The sequence below is a fragment of the Geotrypetes seraphini genome, chromosome 10 (genome assembly GCF_902459505.1).
Source record: "Geotrypetes seraphini chromosome 10, aGeoSer1.1, whole genome shotgun sequence".
Lineage (NCBI taxonomy): Eukaryota > Metazoa > Chordata > Amphibia > Gymnophiona > Dermophiidae > Geotrypetes > Geotrypetes seraphini.
In genome coordinates, this window is record NC_047093.1 from 31,486,812 (window position 1) to 31,509,176 (window position 22,365).

General features: G+C 43.8%; 1 protein-coding gene across 9 annotated transcripts in view; it reads right to left on the reverse strand.

Annotated features, from left to right (window-relative positions):
• The window catches only part of RNF157 (ring finger protein 157), a 158,359-nt gene that overhangs the window by 33,553 nt on the left and 102,441 nt on the right, over positions 1–22,365 (reverse strand). For all 9 annotated transcript variants that reach the window (XR_004540799.1, XR_004540800.1, XM_033960240.1 and 6 more), the window contains exons 8-14: positions 22,221–22,268; positions 19,882–19,953; positions 17,310–17,469; positions 15,260–15,372; positions 12,562–12,800; positions 8,731–8,836; positions 5,318–5,429 (exon numbers count right to left, since the gene is read on the reverse strand). Coding sequence is in view for 7 of the 9 variants with exons in the window: in XM_033960240.1 (XP_033816131.1) it covers positions 5,318–5,429; positions 8,731–8,836; positions 12,562–12,800; positions 15,260–15,372; positions 17,310–17,469; positions 19,882–19,953; positions 22,221–22,268 (850 nt within the window). In the remaining 2 variants the exon portion in view is untranslated. The remainder of the gene's footprint in view (positions 1–5,317; positions 5,430–8,730; positions 8,837–12,561; positions 12,801–15,259; positions 15,373–17,309; positions 17,470–19,881; positions 19,954–22,220; positions 22,269–22,365) is intronic.

Consider the following 22,365-nt stretch of genomic DNA (forward strand, 5'->3'; position numbering starts at 1 on the left):
GACTGTAGAGTCGAGGGGTCGAGAGTCCATTCGTGAGGTTGAAGAATTCTGCTGAGATTGTCTGCTAAGCAATTCTGTTCCCCTTGTATGTATACTGCTTTCAGGAATAGGTGACGAGCAGTCGCCCATGTCCAAATCCTTTGAGCTTCCTGACATAAAGGACGGGATCCTGTCCCTCCTTGTTTGTTGAGGTAATACATTGCAACCTGGTTGTCTGTGCAAATGAGAAGAACCTGAGGAAAGAGGAGATGTTGAAAAGCTTTGAGGGCGTAAAATATCGCTCTGAGTTCCAGGAAATTGATGTGGTGCTTCTTTTCCTGGGTGGTCCAAAACCCCTGAGTTTGGAACTCGTTCAAGTGAGCTCCCCATGCATAGGGGGAGGAATCTGTGGTGATGACTAGTTGATGAGGAGGTAGATGGAACAGTAGACCTCTGGATAGATTTGATGAGTTCAACCACCAAAGAAGTGACTGTCGAAGAGACGAGGTCACAGATATGTGTTGTGAACAAGGATCCGTCGCTTGTGACCACTGAGTCGCTAGGGTCCATTGAGGAGTGCGCAGGTGGAGACGTGCAAAGGGGGTGACATGCACTGTGGATGCCATGTGCCCCAAAAGTACCATCATTTGATTTGCTGAGATGGAAGTTCTCTGGAAAACCTGCTGACAGAGATGAAGGATGGTGTGAAGGCGGTTTGGAGGAAGAAACGCCCTCATTTGAACAGTATCCAGAATGGCTCCGATGAATTGAAGTCGCTGAGTTGGAATGAGGTGTGACTTGGGTAGATTGATCTCGAACCCCAACAGTCGAAGGAAGGAAATGGTCTGATTGGTGGCTATGTGAACGGACTGAGGAGAAGGAGCCTTGATGAGCCAGTCGTCCAGATAAGGGAAGACTTGAAAATTGTGGGAGCGGAGATAAGCTGCGACCACAATCAGACATTTGGTGAATACCCTGGGAGAGGAGGCTAAGCCGAAGGGTAGAACCTTGTATTGGTAATGATGTTGGTTGACAAGAAAGCGAAGGTATTGTCTGGACATCAGATGAATTGGAATGTGAGTATACGCCTCCTTGAGATCGAGGGAACATAGCCAGTCTTCCTGAGAGAGAAGAGGGTATAGGGTGGCAAGAGATAACATCTTGAACTTCTCCTTGACCAGACATTTGTTGAGGTCTCTGAGATCTAATATTGGTCTGAGATCTCCGGTTTTTTTGGGGACAAGAAAGTACCGGGAATAAAATCCCAGGCCTTGCTGGTCTAGAGGAACTGGTTCGATGGCATTGAGAAGGAGGAGGGATTGAACCTCCTGACCGAGAAGGAGGGACTGAGCCTTGTTGGAAGCAGACTCTTTTGGTAGACTTAACGGTGGAGGAGTCTGAAAGTTCAGGGCATATCCGTGAGCGATGATAGCAAGTACCCACTGGTCGGAGGTAATTGCTTCCCATCGAGACAGAAAAACCTGGAGTCGACCTCCTATGGGCTGAGATTGAAGGCATGATGGAGGAAGACTGGCAATGTTCTCGAGAAGAGAGTCAAAAGGGCTGTGTAGACTTAGGTTGAACAGCCGGTTTTACAGCAGGCTGTTGTTGTTGACGAGCCTGTTGCTGCTGTTGACGCTGCCTGCGAGGTTGAGGAGGATGAGTCTGAGCTGGGCGAGCAGAAAACCTTCTTTGATAAGAAGGTTGTTGCCTGAATGGACGAGGAGGAGGAGGTTTCTTCTTGTTTTTCAACAAGGAGTCCCACCTAGTCTCATGCGCGGAGAGCTTTTGTGTGGCGGTATCCATGGACTCCCCAAACAGCTCATCCCCAAGACAGTGTGCATTGGCTAGTCGGTCTTGATGGTTAACATCCAGTTCCGAGACCCGTAGCCATGCCAACCTTCTCATTGCAACAGAAATAGCAGTGGCCCGTGACGTCAGTTCAAAAGTATCATAAATGGAACGGACCATAAACTTCCTTAGTTGCAAAAGACTAGAAGTACATTGCTGGAAAGCAGGAAGTTTACGGTCCGGAATGTACTTTTGAAAAGAGGTCACCTGCTGAATGAGATGCTTCAGGTAAAACGAGAAGTGGAATGCGTAATTACCTGAACGGTTGGCCAGCATGGCGTTTTGGTAAAGGCGCTTTCCAAATTTATCCATGGCCTTTCCTTCTCTGCCAGGAGGAACAGAGGCGTAAACACTGGCACCTACAGACTTCTTCAGGGTTGATTCCACCAACAAGGATTCATGGGGAAGTTGTTGCTTATCGAACCCTGGAATTGGAATGACTTTATAAAGAGATTCCAATTTTCTTGGGGCTCCCGGGATGGTTAAGGGAGTTTCCAAGTTCTTATAGAAAGTTTCCCTCAAGATATCATGGAGGGGCAACTTTAAGAACTCCTTAGGAGGATGATCAAAGTCCAAGGCATCTAAGAATGCCTTGGACTTTTTAGAATCAGACTCCAAAGGAATTGAAAGGGTGTCTGACATTTCCCTTAAAAATTTGGTAAATGAGGAGTGCTCTGGCTTAGAAGCAGGGTCTTGTACCGATACATCCTCCTCTTCAGATGAATAATCTTCCTCGGTACCGAGGTGATCATCCGAGTCATCCCACAAGTCAGGGTCCCGTACCGATTGGAGACGGCCCTGAGAAAGTGGAGTCGAGGTGCCAACATGTTTAGTCTTGCGTACCGATTTCCCCGAACGGTTGGAGACGGTACCAGGAGAGTGTAGAACGGTACGGGGCTCAGAGAACGGTACCGGTTCAGAAGTGTCCGGAGCAGAACGTCGTTTCGGCTCCGCTGAAAGAATAGGCATGGACATGGATTTGTGCGGTGCCGACAAAGTCGATGTCAATAAAAGTGGTTGATCGACGGTCGGCACCGAAGGCTCACTGGGTACCGACACTGGAGGATTCGGTGTCAACAGAGCCGGGAGCAACTGTTGAAGTTGCTGTTTAAGCTGGACCTGGAGGATAGAGGCAATGCGCTCATCCAACGTAGGTCCCGATTGCACCGGTACCGGTCTTTTCTTGCTCGGTACCTTCGGTGCCGCTCGACGCTCGGGTGAAGTCGATGCCGATGACGAGGCAGTGACTTCAATGGGAGCGGAGCGTTTACGGGGCCGGCGCTCAGTCTGCAGGACTTGGCTCACTGCATGCTCGACTGGTGGCCCTAGGACAGTAGGGGAAGGCTTCTTAGCCGGCTTACCTACAGGTACCGACGTCGGCGATGTATCTGTCGGTGCCGAGACAGTCGGTGTCGATTTGGAGGAAGTTGCCGATGTCGATACTGGTGCAACTTCCATGTCGGTGCCGAACAAAATTCGTTGTTGAATTTGCCGGTTTTTTAAAGTTCTTTTTTGTAAAGAACTACAGCGGGTGCAGGTGTCAGCCCTATGGTCCGGACCCAGACACTGAAGGCACCACTTGTGCGGGTCGGAGAGAGATATAGGGCGCGCACACCGCTGACACTTTTTGAAACCCGGTGACGGGGGCATGAAGGGAAAAACCGCTGTAGCAAAATCGAAGCCGGAGGCTTCGATGGTGCCAACAGGCCCCGCCGGGGTAGTCAATAAAAAGTGAAAAAATAAAACAATTTTTTTTTTTTTTTTTTACAAACGGTAAAAAAAACAAGAAAAAAATAAAATGAAGAGAAAAATACGCGCGAGCGGGAAGGCAAGTGAACTTAAGGAAAAAACTTCCAACAGCCGTTGGAAACACGCGTCTTCTTAGCTCCGCGGAATTAAGAAAACTGGGGACCGCGCGCCTCTGTCGGGCGGGAAGGCACTCGCGCACGCGCGGTGCGGCCTAGCTAGAACTTTCTAAAGTTCTTAGAGTGCAATCACTCTAAAATTGTCCGTACCGGGGCTCCGTCGGTGCCGTCACCCATCAGTCAAGAATATGCTGCCTGCTTGTCCTGGGATAATGTACATTACAGCGAAGTTACACATTTTTTTTTTTGGCATAGCTACATTTACATTTTCGGCGACGCAACATTTACAGTGAAGTTATTTTTCAGGTCGGTTACTATTGCAGAGAAGTTACATTTGTTGTAAGTTGCATATATAAAGCGGAGTTCATACAGTAGTGTTACATACGGCGGTGCTATATACTGCGGAGTTCAATAAAGCAGAGCAGAGGCATTTAGTAAGGGAGGTAACGAAGAAGGGGTGATAAGTTGGATAGGGTGATCCATTTTGTTGAGCCATTTGGTGGCTGACAGGAAAGGAGGAGTCGAGAGTCTGAGGTAAGTCAAGGTCCGAGGAGGAGGCAAGGAAGAGGGGGGGGGGGAGAAGTTAGAGGAATTTATCAAAAAGGTAGGTTTTGATTGACTTCCTGAACATTTAGATTCAGTGTAACAGGAAACAAGTTATGCTTTTGGCTGCACACAGTAATTGCTACACAAAGGGGAAGATTAGAGCTACCTTTGGACCTGGGGCTGAAGCAGGGATTCTGAACCCAGTCCTCAGGACACATCTAGCCAGTCAAGCTTTCAAAATATCCACAATGAATACGCATGAGAGAGATTTGCATCCAGTGAAGGTAGTACATGGAAATGTATTTCATGCATATTAATTTTGGGCATCCTTAATGCGACTGGCTAGGATGGCCCAAAGCAGAGGTTGAGAACCTCTGGACTGAAGAGATGAGGGATATCAAGAGGGAAAGAACCACAAGGAGTCCAGCAGAAAGCAAAGGCAAGAACGAGGAAGTGGTTCGGGGCAATGGACCTTCCACTCATGCACTACAGCCAAAGGAATTCTCTCTCACTCATCTGCTTATAAACGCTCGCATATGTTTGTTGCAGGTTTCTGAGTCTCGCTGCAGAAACCCTGAGAGAACGTTCATGTATGTGTTGGAGGGGTGGGGTGCATGTACATGTTTGTATACTTGCATAGTGTTTGCTTTTAGTGCATCTGATCACTAGAGGGGGGCAGGTTTGGCGGTTTGGAAAGTGCAATTAATTAATCACTGTGGATCAGTGTATTTACACTACTTCTCCCACTGAAATGCTATTAGGGCATTTTTTTTATTTTATTTGGAGGAGAGGTTCTCCAACACACACACAATCACTCCCCACCACAAAACTCCACTTCTACAACACAGAAATTTCCTCTAGATCATCCACTCGCTTCTTGTGCCTAAAGCTGCTTTCCAGCCTTTGCCCCCCCCCCCACTGCCACTTTACACATGTAAAAAGCTCTACCGTAATTACTCCTCTCCAGAACTCCAATGTTACTCAACCTCCTCAGAAAACCACGATCTTGGTCACAGTAAGCATTCTGAAATGAAAATCAATTTGATTCACCCTGAGAACATGCACGCTTCCCTTACCATCGGGTGATGTGATAGTAGATGACAAAGGCGTTCCTGTACAAGATGACTGGTCGATGGCCCCTGAGGACGACAAGGTGAGGTTCTCGCTTTCTGGTGTGATACCACATTCCTTGGATGGAGAACAAAGAAAACTCAGGAAAAGAAATCTGCACTTCCACACAGAGGGGAAAAATAAAAGGACTTCTCGGATAAAGGAGAGTAAAGATAAATGTTTTTATTTATTTAGTCATTCAATTTTCTATACCGTTCTCCCAGGAGAGTCAGAACGGTTTACATGAATTTATTCAGATACTCAAGCATTTTTCCCTGCCTGTCCTGGTGGGCTCACAATCTATCTAATGTACTTGGGGCAATGGGGGGTATTAAGTGACTTGCCCAGGGTCACAAGGAGCAGCGTGGGTTTGAACCCACAACCTCAGAGCGCTGAGGCTGTAGCTTTAACCACTGCGCCACTCTAGAAATCAAAATGCAGCAAAAGTAGCCAAGTGTAGGACAATCAACCCATTGTGACATCACTGATGAGATTGGCTCTTAGGCATTGGTGGAATGAGGCATTATGACATCACAATACCAGCTCTGGTTATCAGAGGCTGAAACCTTTCACACTATTTATTCAATTTTCTATACCATTATAGGGGAGCTCAAAATGGTTTACATGAATTTATTCAGGTACTAAAGCATTTTTCCCTTTCTGTCCTGGTGGGCTCACAATCTATCTAATGTGCCTGGGGCAATGGGAGGGGGGATTAAGTGACTTGCCAAGGGTCACAAAGAGCAGCATGGGTTTGAACCCACAACCCCAGGGTGCGGAGGCTGTAGCTTAACCACTGCGCCACACTCAGATAATTTCTAAGACCTAATAATCTGCAACTATCAGATAAAAAGACTGTATATCTAGATTTCCTAATTTGTATTTTGTTCTTATATTCTCTGCCCCATTAATGTGGGCTAGATTATTTTCTTTATTTCATGTTTATGCATGTAAACTAATTAAAATAAAACACAAATCCTGCCTCTATTTTCTAATCTTCTTTGGACACAATGAATGGAGAGGCAGAGAGGCAGGGAGGTGTTAACACTTCACCATCTTCTTGAAGCAAGAGTTATATTCAAATTTGGATGTATCTGTTATGCAGGGGTAGGGAACTCCGGTCCTCGAGAGCCGTATTCCAGTCAGGTTTTCAGGATTTCCCCAATGAATATGCATGAGATCTATTTGCATGCACTGCTTTCAATGCATATTCATTGGGGAAATCCTGAAAACCTGACTGGAATACGGCTCTCGAGGACCGGAGTTCCCTTCCCCTGTGTTATAGGGTGACACATGGTCTAGGCTCCAGATTATCTTGTTGACCATTTCATGTTTGTAGACGCTAGACGTTTACTATGAAATTTTTCTTTGTTTTCTTTTCCATCTGTAAAAGGTTGTTCGCATAAAAGATATTTCATAGATTATTGTCTTTTCAGGTTGCGACATGGGATAAGGAATTTGATATTTTGACAGTCAACTCTTATTTCATACCAACATTATGGGAAATTGCTTAATACTTTTCTTTTTAAAAAAAATTTTGTCAGCTTACGTTTGTATATCACTGTTTGCACAGTTTTTCTTTTGTTGGTTAGACACATTGAACACCAAGGTTCTGTGGTATATAAATTAACTTTTATGCTATGCTATGTTTACTAGAGGTGCAGAGATTCCTTACAGACTTGTGATGTCTTGCACTAATCCAGTACTGACCCCACACATAAACATTACCAACGTATTTCATCTTGTTTCAGCCCTGGGCACTACAGAACGCTGAAAATCCCTACATCTCTAGGGAATAGAGAATGACACGGGGATAAATTTTTCCCCGTCCCCGCGGGAACTAATTTTCCCATCCCGACAAGTTCTTTTCCTGTTCCTGCCTCATCCCTGCAAGCTCCGTCCTCATCTGCACAAGCCTCAAGCACTTTAAAATCATAAATAGCAACATTCTAGAGCTCAGATTGTGATGTCATGCCTCATTCCACCAATGCCTAAGCTCCCCCATCATCTGCACAAGCCTCAAACACTTTAAAATCATAAATAGCAACATTCTAGAGCTCAGATTGTGATGTCATAATGCCTCATTCCACCAATGCCTAAGCTCTGCCTTAACCACACAAGCCTCAAACACTTTAAAACCATAAGATGTTCCCTAGTAAAGAATGAAACGGGGACAAATTTTTCCCCATCCCTGCAAGTTTTGTCGCTGTCCCTGTCCCGTTTCATTCTTTACTAGGGAACATCTGTTACACAATGCTGCAGTCCCCTGTGTAGCAAGCCCCCATAACTGGAAACACCACTAGGTACCGACTGGCATTATTTTCTGTTGTAGACACATGAAAGGCCACTTTACAATTAAAGCATTACTAATGGACTCAAATAAAGGAGCAAAAAGCAGAGAATGCAAATAGTAGTCTGCTATTGAGACAGACATAGGGGGAAGCCACTGCTTTGCCCTGGGATTAAACAACATGGAATGTTGCTACTCTTTGGGATTCTGCCAGGTACTTGTGTCCTGGTTTGGACCACTGTTGGAAGCAGGATACTGAGCTATTCCAATTTCTTATAGACCACAATATCAGCTAAGATTCTGTGTGGAACACAGACAACCAAATATCCCACTCTCTGAGAATTACAGTCATAAAAAAAATAACTAATTAATTAAAAAGCCTCATCGGTATGGCTATTCTAACATAGAAGATGATGGCTGAAAAAGACCTGCATGGTCCATCCAGTCTGCCCTACAGCCATTCATTATCAAATTGTTACCGAATAGTCCAAAGGTATTACAACATTTTACTTGTTAAATTCCACTTTCCTATGTCTTCCCCTCCCCCTCAATGAGAAATACAACACACAATCTGAATGTGGTATAAAATATTCATCCTTAACCATAAAAATCTGCACGGTACTGGCCGAACTACTGGAGTTGCCATCGAAACCCACTTCGGCCTATCCTTATCTGTCTTGCTATATATAGGACACAGTCCATAGAAGTCTGTCCGGCATTGGCTTTACTTCCCCACTGCTGGAACTGCCCACTAAGAACCACTCCTTCCCATTGAAAATGAACTTATAGCTCTTAATGTGTTGTTTTCTTACTCTGATTTTTCATATTTAGGGATCTTGTGTGTCTATCCCATGCATTTTTGAATTTCATCACCGTTTTTTGTCTCCACCACCTCCACTGGGAGAGCATTCCAGGCTTTTACATTTTCAGCTCCGTTTACGGTTCTCTCTCTGCCTGTGCTAGTCGGATCACTATGGATTCCTCCACAGCCACAGCATTACAAATCAGACCTCCTTGAGCAGCCAGTAGCACTGGTCACACAGCTCAGGCCAGTCCGTAATTCATAGCAGGCGCCATTCTTATCCTTACCTCTCCCTGCTGAAAAGACTTCCTCCTAGGAAGTCCAGCTTCTGATCTGCTGCAAGATCTCTCGTACTCTTCTTCATGTAGCACTGAGGAATTCTGCGAGATGGATCTGATTAGCAAACAGAAGGAAAAGGATGTGAAAAGGAAAAAAAAATGCTAAAGAGAAAAGAGACAGCCAGTGTGGTACAAATCACTAGGAAAGGAGTCCCAACTGAGCATTCTGTAGATAACATTCCACAGTCTACTAAACAGTGGCATAGTAAGGCGCCAACACTTTTCCTTCTCTCCACCCCCCCACTCATTCCCATTTCTCCCTCCCCCCCCCATGAGCACCTTCACTTCCTCCTCACCTGACCTCTGGCACTTCGCCAGAGCAAGCAGCAGCTCCAACCCGCTGCTCACTCTGGCCTTGGCGCTCCCCTCCGACGTTACTTCCGGGTCCCACGACTAGGGAGAGCCGCCGACGATGTGGGCAACAAGTTGGAGATATTGCTCGCGCCAGGGAAGCTAAATAGGTACGGAGGAAGGGAAGCGCGCAGCAGGGGTTGGGGCAGGGAAGGAGCAGGAGGTCGGAGAAGAGGACAAGGGGAGACACACCGCCCTCCCAGGCGCCTCCCCCACCCTCGCTACGCCAGTGCTACCAAGACCTCCATTGTCATTTCGAAGATGTGACATTCTTTAGTCATGTTCAAAGTTTATTTTAGTCCTTCTTTATTTTCTACTTTACTTCCCTATTGTTCTTTCCATTTATGTCTTCTCCTATATTCTAATATAAACAATTGTAGCTCTGCCCTTCTTACCTCATGTATCTGTTAGTATGTAAGTCTGTCAGTTAAACCCATTATATTTAAAGATTAAATTGGTATATGCTTATACCTTTTAAATTTGCAAATTGCTTAGTAATGTAAATAAGTGATTCATCAAGTCAAATAAAATCTATTCATGCTTCAGCTTCTCATCCCTGGAAACCTCGCTGAAACTTGGTTGATATTTTACGTGTAATGGGTTTCATGGCCTCATCCCAGCTCCCACTGGTCATTTATCCATTTTACAAAACTATAAAGCAGTGTGGGACACTTGACCCAAAAACTAACTTGGAAGATGCCTAGGGCTAAATTAGTTAGTTAAAAAACATTTAGGAAACACACTGGCAGGACAAGAATGTACAAGCGACGCACAAGGGAGAGGAAAATATGAACCCAAGCACTGACAGAGAAGCAAGCGGAACCTGTCTGCATTACACTGGAAATATCAAAAATCCACAGTTTGAAGGGGAGGAGGGGGAGATTAAAAAAAGCAGGCATCTCAGACAATTCCGTCTCAATAAAATTTTTTTGGAAAAAAAAAAAATGTCCTACCTGCTCAGATCCTAATCTCCTAAATGCAAACTCTCCAAGAGGATAGGTGACATGCTATTCTCTTGGTTTTGATTCAGTGTTCTCTTGCCACATGGAGAGTTTGGCTTGGCCAAGAAGCCACTAATCAACTTCTAAAGGGCCATGGATTTGAAATATCGCCTCTCTGTGGTACAATCATAGTGGCTGGCATACGTTGTATGCAGGTACTTTCTCTGCAGACACAATGGCAAGTGACTTCAAGATCTGAGACCCCAGTGAAGCAAAAGTAAAAAGAACATCTTTTGGGGGAGTAAACTGAGAAAGGCCAACTGTCGATCAGTATACCAACCATGGAAATAGATATAAAGTTCATTAAAATGGTTCACACGTACATTTAGGGCATGATTTTATAAAAAGAAAGTCTATGGAAGAAGTTTTATGGTTTATTACTGTTACTAATGATTGGGTAGTCAATTCAGTGCAGTTTACATGAGCTTCTATAATGGTGTTATGGTACATGAGGTACAATTTATGAGCTTCTGTAATGATGTTACAATACATAAGCTTCAGTGATGGTGTTACTATACATGACTCAATCCATAAAAGTAGAGATGAAATAGATGTTCAACTGGGACTTTATTGCATTAAACATCAGACTCAACACAGCTTGTGTTTCAGCACCTTAGTGCTTTCCTCATGAGTCAAATTGTTGATATATTCTGTTTGGAGTAGAGAATGACACGGGGACACATTTTTCCCTGTCCCCGCGGGAACTCATTTTCCTGTCGCAGTGAGTTATTTTCCTGTCCCTGCCCCATTCCTGTAGCTCCATCCTCATCTGCACAAGCCTCAAGCACTTTAAAATTATAAGTAGCAACATTCTAGAGCTCAGATTGTGATATCATAATGCCTCATTCCACCAATGCCTAAGCTCTGTCCTCATCTGCACAAGCCTCAAGCACTTTAAAATTATAAGTAGCAACATTCTAGAGCTCAGATTGTGATGTCATAATGCCTCATTCCACCAATGCCTAAGCTCTGTCCTCATCTGCACAAGCCTCAGACACTTTAGAATCATAAGTACTGTAGCAACATTCTAGAGCTCAGACTGTGATATCATAATTCCTCATTCCACCAATGCCTAAGCTTCGTCCTCATCTGCACAAGCCTCAAACACTTTAAAATCATAAGTGTTTGAGGTTTATGCGGTTAAGGCAGAGTTTACAGGAATGGGGCAAGGACAGGAACAGGGACAAAACTCATAGGGATGCGAGGGGGAAATTGAGTTCCTGCGGGGACAGGGACAAATTTGTCCCCCTGTCATTCTGTAGTTTGGAGAATCACACAATGAGTATTATGCTTCCTGTTAGCTTGATTTGTTTAGACATAAGAGACTGATATTATGGCGTTTGGGATGTTTGTGTACCATTATATGACGTGGCATTCTCCAAACAACAGAATATATCATCAGTTTGACTCCTGAAAAAAGGCACTAAGGTGCCAAAACACAAGCTCTGTTGAGTCTGATGTTTGTTTTAGTGCAATGAAGTCTCAGTTGAAGCATCTCTTTCATCTCTACTTTTGTGGATCGAGTGTGATATTTTGTAGCTATGATATATGAGCTTTAGTACAGAGTTAGAATGTTTCTGTGGTTATCCATACATGAGCTTCAGAAGTGTTCTATTGTTTGTTTTGGTGCTTTTGACATCCTGGTGGGGTGCCTTTACATATTTAGTATTTGCACACTCTCTTCAACCTATCTATGTGCATATTGGATTACTATATTTATCCTACATATTTATACCATAATACATTTAATTTTATGTAATACATTATAATTCTATTATTTGTGTTTTATTTATCATATAATTTACTAAGTGGGGGTTAGGCCGTTAGTTCCTCCTCATTGCTACTCCCCAAAAAGGTATCTATTGTAAGCCTATGTTATAAGGTACATAGCTGTCTACGTCGTGTTATAAAACAGGCTGCTAGAATTGGTAGCTGTGAGGAATACTACTGCTCTTCTTGGAGAGCTTACACAGTTTTTTTGGTTTAAGGGCGGCAATTTGGCTTCTGGAGAAACCTGTGCCTAGATTCCTCTTTAGCTCTACCCCTGACGCAGCCCTGGTAAGGCAAATTGTTGTCACGTCGGGTTGTCTGTTTTAAATAAATTGTACTTCGCTATTTGACGGTCTGCTTCTTCTCGTTGTAATGTAAAATATTGACACAAATTTACATCTGCTCCAAAATGCACAGCTACACACTCCAACTTCAACAAGCATATATTGTATTGAGGCAATTTCATGAAAGGTTTTTGTTTCCAAAAACATTTATAAAAAAAATGTACCCCTTTTTCAATTAGCTCTCCCTTCCTTAGGTTAAAAAAGAATCGAGTAGCACTACTCGAGAATAAGCAAATCATGAAAAGTGGATTAACACAGCAACCGCACTACTGTACCCTAACCAGGGGCTAAAAGGATGAGAGCCTGGCACTTACTTGCTCACGGTTTTGAGTCTGAGACCTTGGCTGCTGCTGCTGTTGGACAGGCGATCTGGAGGTGAAAGTGTCCTGACGGGGGGCAGGTGACTGTCACTTCCATAGGAAGGCAGCATCCCTGACATTTGACTGTCCCTGAGAACATGTAGCGGTGGGGCAGATGGGGAAGGTGTGAGGGGTCCATTCAGCGCTTCCAGCAACGAAACAACCTCGTATCCGGGTGGCACGTGATCAGAGGACTGCGGGGGGACCAAACCAAGCGTTAGAAAACTAGCCAAGTATGACCAACTTTCATTTTATTGCATGCCAATGACTTCAAAAGGCCCAGAAAAGAACAGAAATATTTCAGTAAAAAAATGATTCCCTGCCCTCAGATTAGAAAACTGGAATTTTTCTGTGTCCTGGGACTTCACATCTTTTCCTTAAAAAGCAATTTGCCCGACTGTGGTCAATACAGGTCACAAGTACCCAGCAGGATTCCAAAAGTAGATCCAATCCTCCTTGCTCACACCCAGCAATAAGCAGGAGATTTCCTAGGTCTACTTGGCTAATAACGATTTATGGACGTTCCTTCAGGAACTTGTTTAAAATCCTTTTTAAACGTAGCCATGCTAATTGCCTCGATCAACTCTTCTAATAAATGCCAAAGCCGCCTTGTACACTGCATAAAAATAAGCTCTCCCCAATTTGTTTTAAAACAGGGATCTCAAAGCCCCTCCTCGAGGGCCGCAATCCAGTCGGGTTTTCAGGATTTCCCCAATGAATATGCATGAGATCTATGTGCATGCACTGCTTTCAATGCATATTCATTGGGGAAATCCTGAAAACCCGACTGGATTGCGGCCCTCAAGGAAGGACTTTGAGATCCCTGGACTAGACGCAGGGGGTGAGCAACTCCGGTCCGCGAGGGCCAGAATCCAGTCGGGTTTTCAGGATTTCCCCAATGAATATGCATGAGATCTATGTGCATGCACTGCTTTCAATGCATATTCATTGGGGAAATCCTGAAAACCCGAATGGATTGCGGCTCTCAAGGAGGGACTTTGAGATCCCTGGACTAGACGCAGGGGGTGAGCAACTCCGGTCCGCGAGGGCCAGAATCCAGTCGGGTTTTCAGGATTTCCCCAATGAATATTCATGAGATCTATGTGCATGCACTGCTTTCAATGCATATTCATTGGGGAAATCCTGAAAACCCGACTGGATTACAGCTCTCAAGGAGGGACTTTGAGATCCCTGGACTAGACGCAGGGGGTGAGCAACTCCGGTCCGCGAGGGCCAGAATCCAGTCGGGTTTTCAGGATTTCCCCAACTAATATGCATGAGATCTATGTGCATGCACTGCTTTCAATGCATATTCATTGGGGAAATCCTGAAAACCCGACTGGATTGCAGCCCTCAAGGAGGGACTTTGAGACCCCTGTTTTAAAATGTACTACCTATTAGTTTCAGAGTGTCCCCCCCCCCCCTTTTGCTTAACCTTTCAAACAATAAGACATCATTCTAACTTACCTGTTCCACTCAGTCTTGATTTTATAGACTCTTAATCATAACTCCTCTCCAAAACTGAAGAGCCCTAACCTGTTTAGCCTTTCTTTATAAGAAAGGTGCTCATCCCCTCTCTCATTTTGACCATCTTCCTCTGAACCTTTTAGAATTGGGTTGTATCTTTGAGATGGAGGCAACCAGTACTACTCAAGGCTTGGTTTCACCAGGCCACAGATTCCATAGCTCTCAGTTTTGCTGGATTATCCCTGAACATCCTAAAGTATAATTTTAGCCAACTGATAAATACTCTTAAAATTTAGTTAACACACAATACCCAACTCCTAAAAGGTAAAAAATATGAATAGAAAACTTTTTAAAAATAACTTCAGCAATTTAATGGAAAACTTGACAGAAAGTTTCTGGGGAAAAAAGTTGTAGAACCTTGGAAAATCTTGTCACGCTGAACCAATATAAACCTCAACAATTCAACCACTGATTCAGTTATTAGTGGTCCCCTGGTGGTCGGGAAGTATTAATTGTTTCATTTGCAAGCTTAAAACATAAAAAGTGACTTTTTGATATCCATATTGCCTCAACAGACTGGATCTGGTAATTGAATAGTTATGGCTTATGCTTGCTCAGCACAGTCACAATAGAAATACTGATGCTCCAAATTTATTTTTTCCATAAAAATTCATCTGTTGGATTGTTTGCTTGAATGAACTGTTAAAACATAGTGCTAACACCTTTTCTAAGTCTAAGTTCAGCATATATAGAGTTAATCAATTTTTTTTTTTTTTTTAACAAGGACATGGTAATCCAGTTCTTGCTTCACTCTTTTGTATGCATGGACTTGAAATACCTGTTTTCTTACAGAAATCAGGCTAAAGGTCCACACTTGTAACATGATAAAATCAAAAATGATACTCAGCTGGTAACTCCATGAACTGAGGGAATAGGAAGAGAAGTTGGTCAATGCATTTCAGTTCTTAATATAAAAAACATTTCTGACAAGCATATGTGCATAGCCACTAAGATTCAGAAAAAAAAAAAACCAACAAAAAATCAAAATGGAGAAATTCACTGGTACAGAAAGAAAACTCATTCTGACCTAAGATAAAATTTGGTAATTTATTGGAGAAAAATGAATATTTCTGCAGCCACAAGGGTATGCTTCAGTGGATTTTAGAATGTCAAGGTAACAACGCACCAAATGTTCCTCTGAATCGGATGTCTGTGAGGCAACGACTGGACTGAAGCTAGATGGAGATCGGGGACCTGGTTTCTTCCTCATCGCCCGGATCTGAAGCAAGGCTCGGAATGCTGCACCAGGGGAATAGGGGGGAGAGAGACGGATGCATCAACATTCTTTTTCAATGGACACAGAACAAGAAAAAGACAGATTATACACATCTTACATGGATTGCAAAATTCTTTGCAAATATGTGCTTGAGAAAAACATTCACACTGTCACTTAAGGCTAATCGGCAATGATGCATGATCCAAGAAGATAAGAAAGAAGAAAGAACAGTGTTATTACCTTCCTGGGTAAACCGAGGTATTAAGTGACTTGCCTGAGGTCATACCGTTAGTGGAAGAGTAAAAGGGCCACAGACGCTCCCAAATCACTGCTTGTCTCCCTCTGCCACCAAGCATGCTCCTAATTCCATTGACCACCAACACCCTCTTCACCTTCCTATCCCCAGGATAGGATGCTTGAATTTGGACATCAGAAACATACTGCTCAGTACTATGGCTGAGTAACAGGAGTGCTAGTCCAAAAGCAAAGTAGCATTTAGTAATCTTCTGATTTCATTATTTAAATTGATTCAGTATTTTAAAATGCTACAATGCTGGAGGGAATGGGAGCTCACACTTGATTGTTCAGTGCTGGGCTTTTTAATTTGTCATTCATATAATGTGAGACTGGAACACCCTTTAAACTCATTTAGTGCAAAAATACATTCCTTCTCTGTTTAGTGCTTATTTATTTTTGAACCAGAGATAAATTCTTGAGCAAATGCATGAACCTCTTTAGTCTTTCCTCATACGAGAGGAGGTCCATCTCCTTTGCCATCTTGGTCGCTCTTCTTTGAATCTTTTCTAGTTCCGCTATATCTTTCTTGAGATAAGGCGACCAGAACTGAACACAATACTCCAGGTGAGGTCGCACCATGGAGTGATACAGAGGCATTATAACACTCTTAGTCTTGTTAACCATCCCTTTTTTTTTAAATAATTCCTAGCATCATTCAAAGAAATGATGGACTCAGAAACAGTTCATGTTTGTCTATATCTTGCTGCTGGACACGTGGCCTTTAGCCTCTTTACTATCTTCTCTTACTGATGAAATCTTATGTCTGTGCTATGGTTTTCTTAACATCTCTGTATCCTATAGAATTACAGTGGAACCTTGGTTTACGAGCATAATTTGTTACAGAAGCATGCTTGTAAACCAAATTGCTCATATATCAAAGCGAATTTCCCCATAGGAGTAAGGGAAACTCTCTTGATTGGTTCCACCTCCCTCCTCCCTCCCGAGGCCACCGGCGCTGCTCCACCCCCCACCCCCGCTCGAACCTGCATTATTCCCCCTCCAAACGCCCCCTCAAGAACCGGCATTGCACATACCCCCCCGCCCAAACAAGCCCCTTACCCCATCTGGCACCAGCACGCAGCACCAACCCACAGGACATGCCGGTGCCAGTGACCGAAGATCACGCCTCTTGCCTGGGCTGGGCCTTGAGCATCTGCGTATGCTCAAGGTCTTCTGGCTCTTGTTCTCTCTGTGATTCTTGGAGAGAACAAGAGCCAGAAAGCCTTGAACATGCACAGATGCTCAAGGCCCAGCCCAGGCAAGAGGCAGGATCTTTGGTCACTGGCACCACCATGTCCTGTGGGTTGGTGCTGCGTGCTGGTGCCAGACGGGGTAAGGGGCTTGTTTGGATGAGCGGGGGATGCCGCTTCCAGAGGTAGGTGCGATGCCGGTTCTCGGGGGGGGGGGGCAGTTCGTGGGCGGGGGGAGCAATGCCAGTTCGAGCAGGGGGGTGCTCGCAAATCAAGTCAATGCTCGGTTTGCGAGTCACGATTTGCGAGAATGTTTTTCTCATCTTGCAAAACACTCGCAAACTGCGTTACTCGCAAACCGAGGTTTGATTGTATTGGCATTCCTTCCTGCTTCTCCAGGAGATTTGTTATCTAAACTGCTTTGCTGTAATTGCAACAAAAGTTCTAGTAAGCATAAACCCTTATGGTCTTACGCAGTCTGCAAATGGGGCAGTTGTTGGCCTGGTAGCGCAGAGTGTCGGCACAGGTGTTGCAGAGGCAGAGGTGACGGCATGGTAAAATCAGTGTGTCCCGGACGTCCGAGAGACACACCACACACTCCGCACTGTTATCACTCACTTCGTCCTCAGCCACCTAACCCCCCGAAGGAGAAACAAAAACAAATGAGAGAGAGAGAAAAAAAAAAGCAAGCACAGCATGAAAGGTTCAGCTTCATTACTTCCTGCGGATATTGCAATGTGCCAGCTAGAAATCATTACCAGCAGAAAATATGCAAGATGCCCCAACTCTATCTTAGTAATAATTTTTATTTGTCCATCACCTTCTTCGTGCTTTTTTAGGCTTCTAGTCTCCTAGGGTTATGTTCCATGCACTATTCTTAAATACCAATTTTTTTTTTTTTTTTTGCCTGCTGTTCTGAAAAATTGTCATGGCAGCTTATGACATTATTAGCACTCAAAAGCTTATATCTGAGCTCACCTTAATACTACAGCTGGCCTGACTGCCACTGCTCACTTCCTCAGCAGCTTCCCCACCTAGTGCTGCCCGAATTGCTGATTCATGTCGGAGAATCGATTCACTGACCAAGATAATCGGACTCACCAATTCAGCGACCCCCCCACCCTGATGAGACCAGACATACCTCCGAGGCCTTCTAAAGTAGCGGCAGCGCTCTGAACGGGCTGTTTTGCGGCCTTCCCCGCTGGGGCCTTCCCTCTGCCGCATCACTGAAGCAGCCCGTTCAGAGTGCATGCACTGCCGCTGCTTTAGGAGGCCTCGGAGATATGACAAGTTTCACGGTAGGAGGATCAGTGTGGTGCTGCTGTACAGAGGGATGGGTGGGAGAGGAGGAAAGCTGTTGCTCAGGAGGATAGGAGTGGAGGAAAGATGCTGCACATGGAGGGGAGGGGAGAAAGGAGAGAGGAAGAATTGTTGGGGTGGAGGAGAGGAAAGGAAAGATGAAATAGAGGTAGTAAGGAGTGAGGGAGAAATCCTTCATATGGTGGAGGGGAGGGAGACATGCATGGAGAAGAGAGAGGGAGAAATGTTGGCAAAGGGTGGTGGGCAGAAAGAGATGGTGCGTGGAGAGAGAGAAAGATATGTTGCATATGATAATGGAGGGGAGGAAAGGAGAGATGCTGCATGGAGGGGAATAGAGAGGTTTGACCCAGGGCATAAGACAGGGAGAGAGAGAGATGGTAGACAGTGGGAAAGAAACATATGTTGGATATGACAGTGGAAGGTAGAAAAAGGTAATTTTATTTTCTATATTTTCTTATTTTTTTGTGATTACAATATGTCAGATTTGAAATGCGTATCTCGCCAGAGCTGGTGTTAGACAGCGGGCGTGAGCTAGGACTTAACAGAGAGAAAAAAAAGTATTTTTTGTTTATACCACAGTGCTGGCGTGGGGGTGGAGAGGGAAAAGAGGGATGGGTGGAAAGACTACAAAATAAATCTGCCAGGGTGCTTGAAAAAAAACGCTCAATTGGGCAGGAAAAGTTAATCAAATTGAAAAATCGATTCAATAGTCTGAATCGAATTGAAAATTTTTCCCCCCACCAATTCTACATCCTCCAGTGCTGAACAAGATACATATTCACACATGCAGTCTGCTGCATTAACCCCAAACAAGAGGCACCCAAGCAAGTGCCTTTAATATTCATCAGATTTACGACTTACAAACCACCTAGATTCTTGTACAGCTTGTCCTATTCTGCATTTAATAATCTCATAAGCAGCATAGTGCTGGAAACATGGCCTCCCCTTATTGCATTAATTCTCCATTGTAAGGCTATTTGCCTGTATTTCTTTTACAGAGAAGATACTGTCACCACTTTCTCTTTGTGCTTCTGGTTTTCCTCACAAAAGGAAACTCTGGAATGAGATGGCATAGGATGAAGTTAAGAGGTGATAGGCTCCGAATTAATCTAAGGAAATACTTTTTTTTTTTTTAAACAGAAAGGGTGGTAGATGCGTGGAACAGTCTCCCAGAAGAGGTGGTGGAGACAGAGACTGTGTCTGAATTCAAAAGGGCCTGGGATAGGCACGTGGAATCTCTCAGAGAGAGAAAGAGATAACGGTTACTCTTTACCTGCCATCATGTTTCTCTGTTTCTACTAGATGCTAGGATGGGGTGAGAGTGTCACTAAAATACCAATGGATTTTTGTTTAGGATCAGGAGCATGGAAGGCTAGGGGAGGGGGAAGGTTGGAGGGGTACTGCTCAACACTTCCTTTTGTCAACCAAACCCTCTCTACACTGCTTCTGACGCTGCAAAAAAAAAACAACAAAAAACCCACAACTCAAAACAACAACTTCATACATTCTGCATGCCTTTGTGTCTGCATTGCTGCAGAATTGGTAATGACCACATTTGCATTCACTTTAAATGCAGTATGTGGGCATGTTTACCTTGCAAGTTAACACTCTTTTTTACATTGTTCAGCCATTAAAACTTTCATGCTTAACGGTAACTTTCTGCTTCAGTGATTTGGTTCCTCCACCATCCCATATTACATCCACCCTGGTGGACCACACTCTTACCTTGGATTCCTGTGTATTCCACTTGTTTTCTATCCCATAGATTTCCTGTAGTAGGTAGCTTACCCCGTCTACCTAAAGGCAGACAAAGAGAGGCAAAGTTCAATGAATAGTATTGGGTACAAACTTTAGAAGTCTCATGGAAATATACTTTGCTAAGAGTCTCTGCTTAGACAGATGCCTATATAAAACTCCATTTCTAGCAAGATGCTGTGTGTGAGGCATCTCTAACTCACAAAACTCAATCCTATACTAGAGAAGTGATTCTAAGCAAGCTATCCTTATCCTGATAATGTTTTACAAGCCTAGCATTTCTCTTAATGAGGATTTTCCAGGTCAGTCTGAGCACAAATTCTGATTACAGCTTCTTGATACAGGGCTGATGGTAAATGCAGTACACTTATCACATGTAAAGGTTCCAGGTTTGATTCCTAAATTGAAATTTCTGCTCTCCATGTCCTCATTGGTAGAGGATGCTATAAATTTAATGCTCGCAGACCCAAAGGTGGAAGAATTACAACCATTGCATGGAGTGACAGATGGTAAAATTAGGGGCTCATAACTGTCACATTCCAAAAGGAACAACAAAAAAAAGACCTGTTTTCCACACTCAGGCAGAGAAATCCAAAACAAACAGGGTGGAGCAATTGTCTCTGGATGATGCAGGAAAAGTTTATTAAAAAAAAACCCAAAACATGTACCACAACCAATTGCTCACAAAAATGCTCCTGGCCTAGAACATTCACGAAATTGGCTTAACTAAAATATGCACTGATGAGGTCAGGTTAGGTAAGGTGTAGATATAATACAGGAGGAGAATAACTAGCAACATTCTAGAGCTCAGATTGTGATGTCATAATGCATCATTCCACCAATACCTAAGCTCTGTCCTCATCTGCACAAGCCTCAAACACTTAAAATCATAAGTGTTCGAGGCTTGTGTGGTAGAGCTTACAGAAATGTGGCAGGACACGGACAGCGACAAAACTTGCGGGGACGGGATCATATTTGTTCCTGTGTCATTATCTAACTGCTAGATTAAAAGAGAATCCATAAAAACCTAGACTGAATATGTCTTCCTGGAGACAGTTTCCATAAAAAAGACTTACTCCTCTAGCGATGCTTGGGTGAACTGTGTTTTCCCCAGGAATAGCTAGAGGTTCTGCATATACTTCTAGTGGCAGAAAAAGAGAATTATTTTTGGTCAGAAGTACGGGCTGGTGTTTAGGATAGAGGAAAAGAACAAGCTACATACATTTGATTTTTGCCTCTAATCTATCACTGAAACAGGTACAAAGTATAGGGGACCTGGTCAGCAATTTTCAAAAGAATTTGCTCAAGTAGAAACTAATTACCATATTTTTCGCTTCATAAGATGCACCTGAACATAAGACGCACCCTAGATTTAGAGGAGGAAAGCAAGAAAAAAAAACCTCATTCTGAACCAAATTCTCCTTGCCAGGCTCTGCACTTTGTCCCCCCTCCCTGCCAGGCTCTGCACCCTGCTCCCCCCTCTGGTGGTATAGTGGTAGGCTGGGACAGGGCACAGAGCAGGCAGGCCTAGTGAAAGGCAGGCAGGCAAGCCCCATACCCCCAGTATCTTAAATCATCCCCCCATACAACCATGTGCCCCCAAATATCTTAAATCATCCCCCCATGTACCCCCGTAACTTTTTTAATCATCCCCTCGGTACCTTTTTAAATTCCTCCTTCCTTAGATGGATCTCATCTTTCCCAGCCAGCAGCGCATAGGCCAGAAGCGCAGAGATCTGGAGCAAGCCCTCCGTGCTCCCGCTGATCTCCGAATGGCTGCAGTCAGTTCTCGCGAGTCCACCCTTTTTGGGGGTGGAAAAAGTGCGTCTTATGGAGCGAAAAATACGGTATTTAGGTTTTTAGAAAGCTTTTAAAAATAGTTTTATTCAAGACATTTTTGATCTGATTGTTTTTATGATTTTTTCAATATTGTCTGTTTAACTGGGCTTGGTTTTATTGTAATCTGACTGGAACTCATAAGGGCTCTGGCGTAATATAAAAAGCTTTGTAATGTAATGTAGTGTCTCTTTGAAAATTAGGTACAAGATCCATAGACAGAAGAAAGTGTTGGCAGATCTTGCACCTCCATATGCAGCCAAATACTGCTTCTCATGAGCCTATCAGTCTCTGGGCAATCAAAGGGCATTGTGCTTTCTGGGGTTTTAAGTTCTAGTATTGCTTATGTATGTTTTTCGTATTCTGCACAGAACTTTGGATATTGCAGCTGATTAAAATAAAAATTACTACTGGACTTCTATTTCACAAGCTAAACCTGATAACTATCATTGTAGTCTAACAGGAAAGCTCACCACTTGCTTCTGTTTGAGAGGCTTCACACAGAAACTCCCATCTGCGTGCTAAGGAGAAATAAAGAAAGGATGAATATCATTTTCACAGATATCAGGTGCTGTTTAACAAAATAGTGATATATATCTATTACTTTAAAGGGGGGAG